The sequence below is a fragment of the Salvelinus sp. IW2-2015 genome, linkage group LG4q.1:29 (assembly GCF_002910315.2).
Source record: "Salvelinus sp. IW2-2015 linkage group LG4q.1:29, ASM291031v2, whole genome shotgun sequence".
Classification (NCBI taxonomy): Eukaryota; Metazoa; Chordata; class Actinopteri; order Salmoniformes; family Salmonidae; genus Salvelinus; species Salvelinus sp. IW2-2015.
The window spans coordinates 88,138,696-88,149,873 of NC_036842.1; the positions used below are offsets into that span (position 1 = coordinate 88,138,696).

General features: G+C 42.0%; 1 protein-coding gene across 3 annotated transcripts in view; it reads right to left on the minus strand.

Annotated features, from left to right (window-relative positions):
• Nucleotides 1-10,813, minus strand: part of ckap5 (cytoskeleton associated protein 5) — a 41,037-nt gene extending 30,224 nt beyond the window's left edge. For 2 of the 3 annotated variants that reach the window (XM_023986058.2, XM_023986056.2), the window contains exons 1-15: nucleotides 10,724-10,813; nucleotides 9,225-9,321; nucleotides 8,478-8,671; nucleotides 7,567-7,773; nucleotides 7,257-7,428; nucleotides 6,865-6,997; nucleotides 6,302-6,402; nucleotides 6,041-6,154; nucleotides 5,814-5,918; nucleotides 5,618-5,707; nucleotides 5,029-5,193; nucleotides 4,647-4,775; nucleotides 1,327-1,491; nucleotides 806-898; nucleotides 457-567 (exon numbers count right to left, since the gene is read on the minus strand). In XM_023986058.2, the coding sequence (XP_023841826.1) occupies nucleotides 457-567; nucleotides 806-898; nucleotides 1,327-1,491; nucleotides 4,647-4,775; nucleotides 5,029-5,193; nucleotides 5,618-5,707; nucleotides 5,814-5,918; nucleotides 6,041-6,154; nucleotides 6,302-6,402; nucleotides 6,865-6,997; nucleotides 7,257-7,428; nucleotides 7,567-7,773; nucleotides 8,478-8,671; nucleotides 9,225-9,281 (1,836 nt within the window). In that variant the 5' untranslated portion in view covers nucleotides 9,282-9,321; nucleotides 10,724-10,813. Of the gene's footprint in view, nucleotides 1-456; nucleotides 568-805; nucleotides 899-1,326; nucleotides 1,492-4,646; nucleotides 4,776-5,028; nucleotides 5,194-5,617; nucleotides 5,708-5,813; nucleotides 5,919-6,040; nucleotides 6,155-6,301; nucleotides 6,403-6,864; nucleotides 6,998-7,256; nucleotides 7,429-7,566; nucleotides 7,774-8,477; nucleotides 8,672-9,224; nucleotides 9,322-10,574; nucleotides 10,657-10,723 lie in introns of those variants that run through there. The other variant, XM_023986057.2, reaches the window with a different exon arrangement.
• Between the last annotated feature and the right edge of the window lie 365 nt (nucleotides 10,814-11,178).

Consider the following 11,178-nt stretch of genomic DNA (forward strand, 5'->3'; position numbering starts at 1 on the left):
AATCACATGAAAGAACATAGCATAAGATAACAGTACATGACGCCGCCACTTAAAATATGTCTCTAACCTATTTACACATGTTTATATGCCAGTTGTAGATGCTAAAAATACATTGGAATTCAGATGACAATACCATTATGTTGTATGGAGCATGTTCATGACATGAGCAAAAGCACCAAATTAAATAGAACACAAATGTATCTTATGAGGTACAGCGCACTTGGAAAGTATGACTTTATCCACATTTTGTTACGTTACAGCCTTATTCTAAAATGGACCAAATCGTTCCCCCAATCTACACACAATACCTCATAATGACAAAGCCAAAACTATTTAATCCATTTTAGAATAAGGCTGTAACGTAACATGTGGAAAAGGGGAAGAGGTCTGAATACTTTCTGAATGCACTTTATGAGCAAAAACGAAGTCAAACTATACAAGGTCAAAACTAGTTACCTTCTGAAACTCCTCCATGCTGGCCAGTCTCTCCTTCCAGTTAGCAGAGTCCAGCAGCTGCATGCAGGAGGTAGGGAGCACCGCGGCCGACTTCTCCTCACATACCTCAATCTAGAGGACACAGACAGAAGAACGCACTCAAGTTAATGAAAAGAGTAAAAACTCCCTAGAAAGAAGAAACCTAGAGAGGAACCGGGGTCAGAGGGCCAGAGCCAATCATAGAGACGACTGCTTCACTCATGTTGAAACAGATCACTAAAGAATCAAAACAAAACTGAGTATTCCTACGGTGAAATGGCTGCACATTACAATCTGCGAAACAACCGTGAAACATTATGAGCCAACTTACCGATATTTCTGTCTCTATGAATTCCTTTGTTTCAGTAACTTTCTTTCCTTTGGCACCCAGAGCAGATTTCCCTTTCTTAGGAGGTCCACCAGACTTAAAAAATAATGAAAAACACAAGAAATATAACTTTTTAATAGTAGTTGGCCACCTAATCATTGCCCGAATCCCCAATTGGCATTCATCACTCCTCACCTCTCCACCATGATAGCTGATGTATGGTGAGTGTTCCCGGCACAAAATGGTTGCTGTGCATCACCCAACTGGTTGCCACACATTGGTGGTGGAAGTAGTGACTTTCCCCACTTTACTATGCAAAGCGCTTTGAGCACCTACTGTAGGTGGAAAGGCGCTATATAGATGCAATCAATTATTATTACTACTATGGTTCCTGTGTCTCATTAGGTGCAGTGTAGTGAGCCTGGTAAACAAAACTGGTAGCCTGGGATTCACTTTGTAATGTTGTCTCAGGCCGGAGTGGCTTTATATGCATTATAATTGTATAATCAATCACCCAATCACACCTTAGCTGCTGAGGCCTTCTTGGGTGGTCCAGAGGATCTAGCTGGATTCTCAGCAGGCGGTGCAACCTTTGCAGGCGGTGCAACCTTTGCAGCAGGTGCCTTCTTCTCCGCTCCTCCACCTCCTTTCTTTCCCAGCAGTTCCACTTTATCAGCACTTTCTTTAATCTGTTCATTTAGAGATGGAGGTCAGGTCATTTCATTTGTTGTCAACTCTTTAACGGCTAAACTTCAAAAGGGTACAACCTCACTCACTCACTCATAATATAACCCTTATCCAATAAAGAACTCATCTACATTGGCCTCAACTAGTCTGAAGGGGTAAACTAGTTTTTCACAGGATAAGCAACACAAGATAACAATAATATATATATATTCCTTATCAGTATCCGTATTATATATATAGAAAACAATAGACTGATAAATCTTTTATATGGACTTGCCTAGGGCTGTGGCGGTCACGAAATTGTCAGCCGGTGATTGTCAAGCAAATAACTGTCGGTCTCACGGTAATTGACATAAACACATTTAGCATCTCCTGGCTTCCATACAAGCCACTGATGCAGACCTTTGGAACATCTACATTTTAAATCCATTTAATATAGCCTACATCATCACTAATCCATTATTTATTTTAGGTCTAAAGAAACATGATATGAAGAAAATGTAGTCTATTTCAGAAGAACAGCATACTTTGAGTTGTGCTCATGTTAGGTCCGATATGGCTATGACAAATGGCTGTGGCTACACTAGTTCATTTAGCAGACAAGATTTGCTAAGAATTCCGTGGCATTATTTTATAGTTTGAAGAATACAACTGAACAAAGCTGAATAAAATAGAAAGGATATTTTCTCCAAATGATTTGAGGGAGTGCGCAGTGTGTGTTGAGCGGTTTACAAAAAAAGATGTACTTCTATATGCTTAATTTAGAGTTAGTAATTTAACTTTAGTTCTACAAACGTTGGGCTATATGTTTTGATTTAATACATTGTAAGGCTGCATGATGCGACTAATGATGACTTGAAAAGTCGCACTTCATCCGTCTCTTATTCACAATTTGACAAGCACTTGATAACGCCTCGAATTTCCCAACGGCATCCCTTTGTGTGGCCATAACGCACCCTAAAAAAACTTGATGCCTTTTGCGGCCAGTGGCTGTTGTGCCCTTGGCCCAGAGTGCTGCATTGTGCCCTTCTCCCAGAGTGCTGCATTGTGCCCTTCTCCCAGAGTGCTGCATTGTGCCCTTCTCCCAGAGTGCTGCATTGTGTCCCTTCTCCGCAGTAGTGCTGCATTGTGCCCTTCTCCAGAGTGCTGCATTGTGGCCCTTCTCCAGAGTGCTGCATTGTGCCCTTCTCCCAGAGTGCTGCATTGTTGCCTTTCTCCCAGAGTGCTGCATTGTGCCCTTCTTCCAGAGTGCTGCATTGTGCCCTTCTCCCAGAGTGCTGCGCGCTCTAAAGCACCTCTCACTCACATGGTTCTCCATCACGTGATCAGGTGTTACTCATTGGCTACAAGTGAAGACAGACATCAGGAATGCAACTGCGTGCGTCCTTATCCAATTCCGAGATGCATATTGGAAGAACGGTCCATATTTACTTTTCGTCAGCCAACAAGATGAGTAGGCCTAAAGGAACAGCAAAAGCACTAGCCTATGTCAATCTACTATCCCCCATAGTACAAAAGTTCACCTATTCTATTCTGTGTGAGAAATAAATATTCCAAACATAGTCATAGTCTTTTTTTTTTTAACGAATTGTGGCTGACGCAACAGATCAGAACGTTTAGCTTAAAATATGTTAATAAACTATTAAGCTATTTCGTCACATTATAAGCGCAGCAATGCGCACACAGCAGGAAGCTATAAGCGTGAATGTTCCATTAGCGGGAAAACACCATTATCAAAAGTGACCGCAAATGCGATTATACATGCAATGCTTTTATTATAAAAGGTGTATTTTTATGGGGGAAATTATCTTCCCCAAACTTGAAACTCATGGGCTGCTTATATATGCCAGTTAGGCTCTACACCCCTTGTAAAGCGGATTAATGTGCTTAATTCTAAAGATCTTATTTGGCCACTTTGTGTTTTGATAAGGTTTGTATCACAACTAAAGGACTATGGACTAAGCTACATGAGGTGTGCGACTGATTCGAAAAAGTCACGCAAAAAAAGGCCTTGTTTCTTATGCTGGGCATCATTCCCAAGTGATAATATATCATTCACAAGTGATAGGCTAATACTGTCACCCATCAGACTATCCTTGATTTAATCTTGTCAGGTTCTAATTTCAGTGACACTATGAAAGCTTAACCAAGTTTATTCTTCCCAGAGGATCAATACAGCTGCATTACACAAAAACCTTTTCACAAAAGCACTGATATTTAACCCTTCCTCCTAGGCGGAGTCTCCTCCTACACATCTGTACAAACATTGTATCTTTACTGCAAGGCAGGACACTAAGTGATACGGGCCATAAACTTTTATTTCTCCCTTAACATGACCTGACCTAGACCCCCTTCATCAGTAATCCATGGCTCTCCCCCCTTATCAATGCCTGCCACATGTGATCGCTTTCCCTGCACTCAGTACATTCCAAGCTTAGTTGCACACACTATATACCTTCCTCCTACAGATAACAATGAACTTCTGGTGTAGACCCTCTAAACCATAGCACTCAATATTTCAATAGGATACATGATAATTAACCTTATCCCAAGTTTAGGTGTTTAGCACCCAGAATCCATCAACATATATGTGTGAAGTTTGGATTTAGACAGGTGCATGACAATGAACCAGTCTCCAAACAGAGGTAGCGGGAAAAAATAATGTCATCTATGCACTTAAATAGTGAATGGAGGACACTTTTCCTGTGGTTCATTTTCATGCCAGCCAGGTAGGCTATACTCCTGTTGTAAAGATATGTGCTTAATATTAGGAAAGTTGAGAAATAAATATAGTAGGTCAAGCCTATAGAAAGCTGATGGGATCCTCCTCTTTTTAATAGAGGCCATCACTCTGTTTTCTCGCACAATTGCATAGCCTATAGAAATGTTGCACAACATGAGCTCATGGGCTCTCATGAAGTGTTAGATTAGATTTTCGAAGACATTTGCATTGATGTCAGAGTGATTAGAGGGACAATAGAGTGCTGAGTACCAGGCAGTTAGCAAGTTTGGTTGGCTACTAATGACCATCAGCAGCATAAGAACTTGGAGAATCATCATTACCGTGACTAAACGGTGACGTGGAATTTGACTGCCTTCATGACTCGTGACCGCCGGTGTGGCGGTAATACGATCATCGCAACAGCCCTAGCCTCACCTTGTCAAGCTTGAGTTTATCCAGATCAGTCAGAAATGGGTTGACAGCCTTCTCACCCACCACCTTCATGGCTGTACCCAAAGCTTCATACGCAGCATCTCTCACCTCTGGGGCCGAATCATTCACTTGCTGAGAGGGTTAATCAAGAGATCAGGAGTAGAGGCATTACTCCACACACTCAAATCACAAATTTGAGGACAGAGCATAATTTGAACAGAGGGCCATTTTCCCAGACACAGATAAAGCCTAGTCCTAGACTAAAAAGCATTTACAATGTTAGAGTCTTGACTAAGCATGCTTTTTAGTCCAGGACAACACTTAATCTGTTTCTGGGAAACCAGCCCTGAATTTGCCTGCTTAGAAATAGGAAATGTTCAGATACCTTGAGAAATGCAGGGCAGAAAGCTTTGAGCATGCTCTTTGGCAATGTGGCTTGGGTACAGTGGCGGAAGCTTCTGGCCAGGAACAGAGAGGCCTGTTGTTTGATGGAAGGGTTCTTATTGTCCATCACCCCCAATACATCCTCACTGATATTCTGGAGAGTTGTCTGAAAAACATGGATAGCATTGTGTCAAAAACAAGACATTGAAGGCCTCCCGAGTGGCGCAGCAGTCTAAGGCAGTGCTAGCGGAGTCACTACAGATCTGGGTTCGATCCCGGGCTGTGTCGCAGCCGGCAGCGACCGGGAGAGCCATGAGGCTGCGTATAATTGGCCCAGCATTGTCCGGGTTAGGGAAGGGTTTGGCTGGCAGGGATGTCCCATTGCGCTCTAGAGACTCATGTGGCGGGCCGGGAGCATGCACTGACACGGTCGCCAGTTGTACAGTGTTTCCTCCGACACAGTGGTGCGGCTGGCTTCCGGGTTAATCAAGAAATTGAGGAACTAATCGAATGAACAACACAAATATCACTGTAACAATAATCCAAATGCAATCTATATGCATCTACACTGGATGAAACAGCATACTCACAGTAAGGAAGACTGCATCAATAGCCTCTTGCAAGGCCTGGACCACTTGAGGTTTCTTCTCTTTAAACTTTTCTAAAATCGTTGGCACCACCTTGAAAACATTGCACATAATATATAAGTACTTATTTTTTGTCAGAAATCAAGATGTATAAAGAGATGTTCCCTCTGCCATGAGGATAGCTAGCTAGTTAACTTACATGTCCTGCATATGTTCCAAACTTCTTCCGGAGCCCAGCAGCTAGTCCAGCCAAACACTTGGCTGCCAAGGTCACCAACATAACATTTGCATCTTTCCCAATAACCTGGAAAACAAGACAGAGTTGTTCAGTAGATTTTTCATTGTCGACCGACCTACTTCCTGAGACACATTCCATTTCCCAGGATCCCTGGCATCTCCATTAAGCTGATATGCATGTTACTGTACCTTTTTTAGTGCTCTGACTAAGTCCCCATAGTCACCGTTCTCCAATTTAGGGTTTTTAGCCAAGGTCTCCAATGCTTCTAAGGCCTCTTTCCTCTCCTGCCATTTTTTGGCCTCCTATGGTCAGATAAAAATCAGATAGTTGTTACAAGAAACAAAATTGCAGTGAAATTAATCATATAAAATAATTTAGACACATTCAGCATTACATCACATCCAAAGATCCAATAGGGCCTTTCCTAAAACACAGGGGCCCAAACTTACAATTTTGTCATAGAAGTCTTTAGGTAGTTTTGAGAGGATCTCCACTGGTTCCAGCAGCTCATAAGGATCAACTTGAGGTGCAGGTTCGTCATCGTCATCTCCTGAAAGAGTTTACAGACTGAGACCATCTGATATTGTAGTCCTAGACCCATCTCATTAGTAAGAGTAGTGAAGAAGAAAAAAAGACGAGGGGATATATTGGAGACGGTTTGATGTTGACGCTTCAGCACAAAGGCCTTTCTTAGTTTCCATCATACGTCAATCTTCTTGTCTTTCAACAACACCTGGGCATTTAAAGTTCACTTTCACAAAGTTATAAAGCATTGCACAAATTCACCCTCAAACGCCATCGATAAAGATCAATTGTTCCACAAATGGAATTAAGCTGCAGGGGGTAAAAAGCAGCCTAGTCACAGATCTGATTGTTGCCATCTAGCCAACATTTCCATAAGGAGTGGGCAAGATAGCACAAACACACCGCCACCCAGGCTAGAAAAAGGGGGGTGTGGGGGTGTGTAAAAGGCTTAAATGTGAACATCAAAACTATTTATGAGAAAGCCTACCGTCTGCCTCGTCTCCTCCAGCCGCTTGCTGCTGTTCAAACCTGGCCTTGAGGGCCTGCTGGGAGCGGAGGAAGCGACTCTGTTTAGGGGCCGTTGTTGGCAGCTTCACCCACTCCTCTTCCAGCTCTTTCAACTGTGGAAGAAAGAGTAAGATACCCAACTGTTAGACATCCCATTCATCGGTTGTTCCGGCATTTAGGGAGACCCATACTGCACATGACCATACGGAAACTCTAGCTGCATCTCAATTTGTCTTTCCACAATTCCATGCTATAATCCTATTATTGGAGAAGGTCCAACGTCCCTCCCCTCAGAACTTCTTCTCCTATGCGTTTTGAGAAGGCAGAGAGGAGATGGGATGTGTATGAAAGTGTTCAGAAGTGTCATCACACCTGAACAGAGTTGATGCCCTGGAGAGGAGGTCGCAGAGCATCCCGGATCCATTTATAGATCTCTACTGAGAGTAGTTTGGCCTCATCTCGGACTGCCTTTTCTCTCGACTCAAACTGTTTGGGCAAAACTTTCACCACTGGCTTCAGGGTAATAATCTTGGAGCCAAATTCACTGGAAATAAAATAAAAATCATGTTACATTTCAGAATTTAGGCCTATGTAATGAAAATAGCGATGGTAAAAAAAGAAAAAATATATAATTAATTGGTTGGAGAAATCTCTAGGAAAACTAAGAAATTGAACAACTCACCTAAGTGCCTTCCTTAAAGTTTCAATACAGGTGACAACAATCTTAGGGTTTTTGTTATCGAGGCCTTTGATGAGCTCGTCCTGAACCACCTCAGCCCTCTCGATCTCTATGTACATGAGGCAGATGTCAGAGCCCAGCTCTTTGGCCCTGGCTTTAGGCTGGTTAAACACTTTACTGACCACTCCAGACACCACCTCTCCTGATGTTCTGGAACACAAGCACAATACAGAGAAGAATACTTAGCCAACCATTCAAATACAAGCTGTTAAAATTCTGTAAAATGTGGAATACATACTGTGGAGTGTACATCATATAACAAGGGTTTGTGGAAACAATATTTGACATTAGATACCATTGTAGAATGCAAGTGCTTGTTTTTGTACAATATAATACCATGTTGTTCATAACCAGAAGCTGTCCAGGAGGTGTAAGAGGTCATCTGGAAATACCACCTTTTAGCTAAACTCAGTATCTACCAGTCATTCAATAGTGTAATCCTTGCCCAATAGGCTGCACACAATAGACGGCTATGATGTCAGACTGACTCACACCATAAATAAATATCAGACAGGCATCACATTTCTCCTGACTGTGTTGCATCTTACTGGCGCTTTCCACAACAAACCCATACTCACACAGAGAGCAGTACTTATAACACAAACAGAAAGCTTTCACTGGGAGACTGTTGTTATATTCACCCATAGAATTACGATGAGTCATGTATTATAATTCTATGAAATCACCTAACCTGTACACTCAGGCTATAAATTAGGCCTATTCATTAATTCTTTAAACAGTGTTTACATCAGGAAATATTCAAGTAGCCTGAAGACTGGGAACAAGCTAGGTATTACTTATTTTTACACAGTACAGTCTAGTAGTCAGATGACAGATGTAGGTTTAATACTTACTTGCCAGCCAAATGAGCATTCTCAACGTAAGCAAGTGCTGCCTCGAGGCCCTTGAGCTGGGCCACAGCATTTGAGTCTGTCACAAACTTCTTAAGCAGGCCCAGGTATTTGCCCCATTCTGGGCTCTTCTCGTCCTCTATACGCTGGAAGAGCTTCAGGGCTTCTTCATAGCCATTTAGTCTGGCCTTCCATACCTTGGTTGGGTGGTTGGGATGAAGCAGGAGAATAGTGAGCATTGTGAGGAGAGGGAGTCAAGGTCATTTTGAGTTTATAACTAAGGGATAGGGTGATGTGATCCAGATTCTAGTTGGAATGCCAGAGTAGAGAAACTAATTTAAAATGAGCCTTCTTTGGATGTTATATTGGGCTGTTGATTGGCCTAGCATATAATCCATTGTGATTGAAGCAGTCAGTAAGGGGTTTCGATCATTTGAGAGAAACTCTGAAGAGGGATTCGAAACTCTAAATCATAAGCGTTACTGGGTTTTAAGTTATCCTTTTGGAAGAAGCCAATAAGCCTTCTCCAGTCTAGCTCTATGCTGCTGGAAATCCAGTCTAAATTAGATGTTTTGTGGGAAAAAAACATGTTCAATAAAAGCTGCTCTATAAATGATCTTACAATGAGAATACTGAGTGTGCTATTGGATAACATTTTATGAAACAAAACCACAGCTGCTGAAACGCATCCAGCAAGGATTCAACACTGAGGAGAGTCAGGCTTGTTTAGTGTGTGTAAGGGGTAATCACCTTGTGTTCACACTTCTGGTCGATGGGCAACTTCATCCACTCACTGTCGTCACCCATGATGACCTCTGTGTGTTTGCCTTAGGCCTTACAAATTCAACTGTCATGGAAATATGAAAACAAAGTGAGTCACCATGTTTTATGTGACATCTATTTTAAGTTGGAATGAGTGCTGGTATGTCAATAGTGCAGTCATTTCCATAGTTATCATACCAATGTGAAATTAGAAAACATCATGCAATGTATTCATGAAAGCATCAGTATGATACTCTGGCCTACACCAATAGCACTTGTGTACAAAGTGCAGACATAATTCAGTAGAACCATTAGCTTGCCTAATACAATGTCTGAGTAGAGATCTAAAGACAAAACGTAGCCATTACAATACCCCGCTAGTTGTGGTTAAAATGGCTGTGCTACAGCTCTATTTGAAAGGACAAACCATGCGATTCTCCCCTAATGCATTCTCAGGAGAGGCTGCCTTGTCAGATTTCATATTGATCTATGCAGTTTGGAGTAAACAGCTTTAACACATGAAGTGCATATTTCATCAACAATATGTTAGTCATCTAGTTATCTAACTTACGTTAGCTAGCCAAATTAGTTACTTGCAAACATAACCTATATGGTTCTATTTGCAAATAGCTGAGCGATATGTAAAGATTTGCCAAAAAACATGGCAACAGAGTCTGGCAAACTATGATATGGCAGACTGGCTGGCTGGGGCGAGTTAAATATTTTGGCTGGGTAAGGTTAGATGGCTTAGCTACACTAACTAACCAGCTAAGTTAGCCACATTAGTTAACTGCGAGTCTGCGACACTAGCAAACATCGATTTAACTAGTAAGCAAAGTAATTCCAAACATAGTGTGTTCAATGATAATACAATAAACACATGCATGGCATGATGGAAAAAGGCTTGGAAAAGGCTCCATCTTCAACACAATCTCAATAGGTTAACTAACGTTAGGCTAATGATAAACATTCCTGACAGAACCTCGCCCGCATGTAGTCTAGCTATGTTCGGTAACAAATAACGAGAGATATATATATACCTACTTAGAATCAAGGAGCACAGTTCAGCATCAATGCACAGATAGTTAGCTAACTAACGATGCTAAGCTAAGACTGTTCTTGCAAACGTCAGCTGACAACATCAACAGAAGCTAGCTAATAATGGTTAGCAACAGTAGCTAGCAACTTAGCTAGATGCGCCTGTCAACACGCCCAAAACACAACCAACCATTTTGACTATTTACAACGATACTTTCTCACCAACCAGTATAACGTGAAGTAAAATATAAGGCATGATGACATTGTATTAAGCTAGCATATGCACACAATAAGACTCACTATTGTCTGCCACAAAGCTAATCCATCCGCGCACCACAGGGCCCAGAAATCGCAGAACAATAATGTCGAAGTCTGATGGAAAACGCGGGCTAGCCTTTCAGTATGTAATAGCTAACACGCAAAACAATGAATAAAGGCCTTTTGGTTACCTGGGGGTCTTTCTGGTAGGCAAAATGACGTTAGCTAGCTAACGTTATATAGATAGAGACGATATTTGATCATTACTCTCTGTGAGATTTGAAACGCCTCCAAGGGCGGAGAGTCAGAGGGAGCTCCACAGAGAGGGGCACCGCCTCAAGCAGTCACCCTACGTCATTGCCAGTTAAACATTTAAACATGGCAACATTCAATCACAAGTATTCTGATGCCAATTCCTGCTCATAGAGCAAATTGCATATCTGCATATAGCACAAGGCATAGGCATTAACATAACGTGAGCCCTGAAACTGTAAAGGTACAGACAGACAGCATGATCATGGTTTATTCTATTTCATCCCCAGTGCTTGAGGGATAATGAATCAGTCCTCAAACTAATACCACTGTCTGCCCCGAGGTGAGCTTGGTGCTCTCTCTATTGTCTTCAGTCCACCCCTGTCCCTTCCTT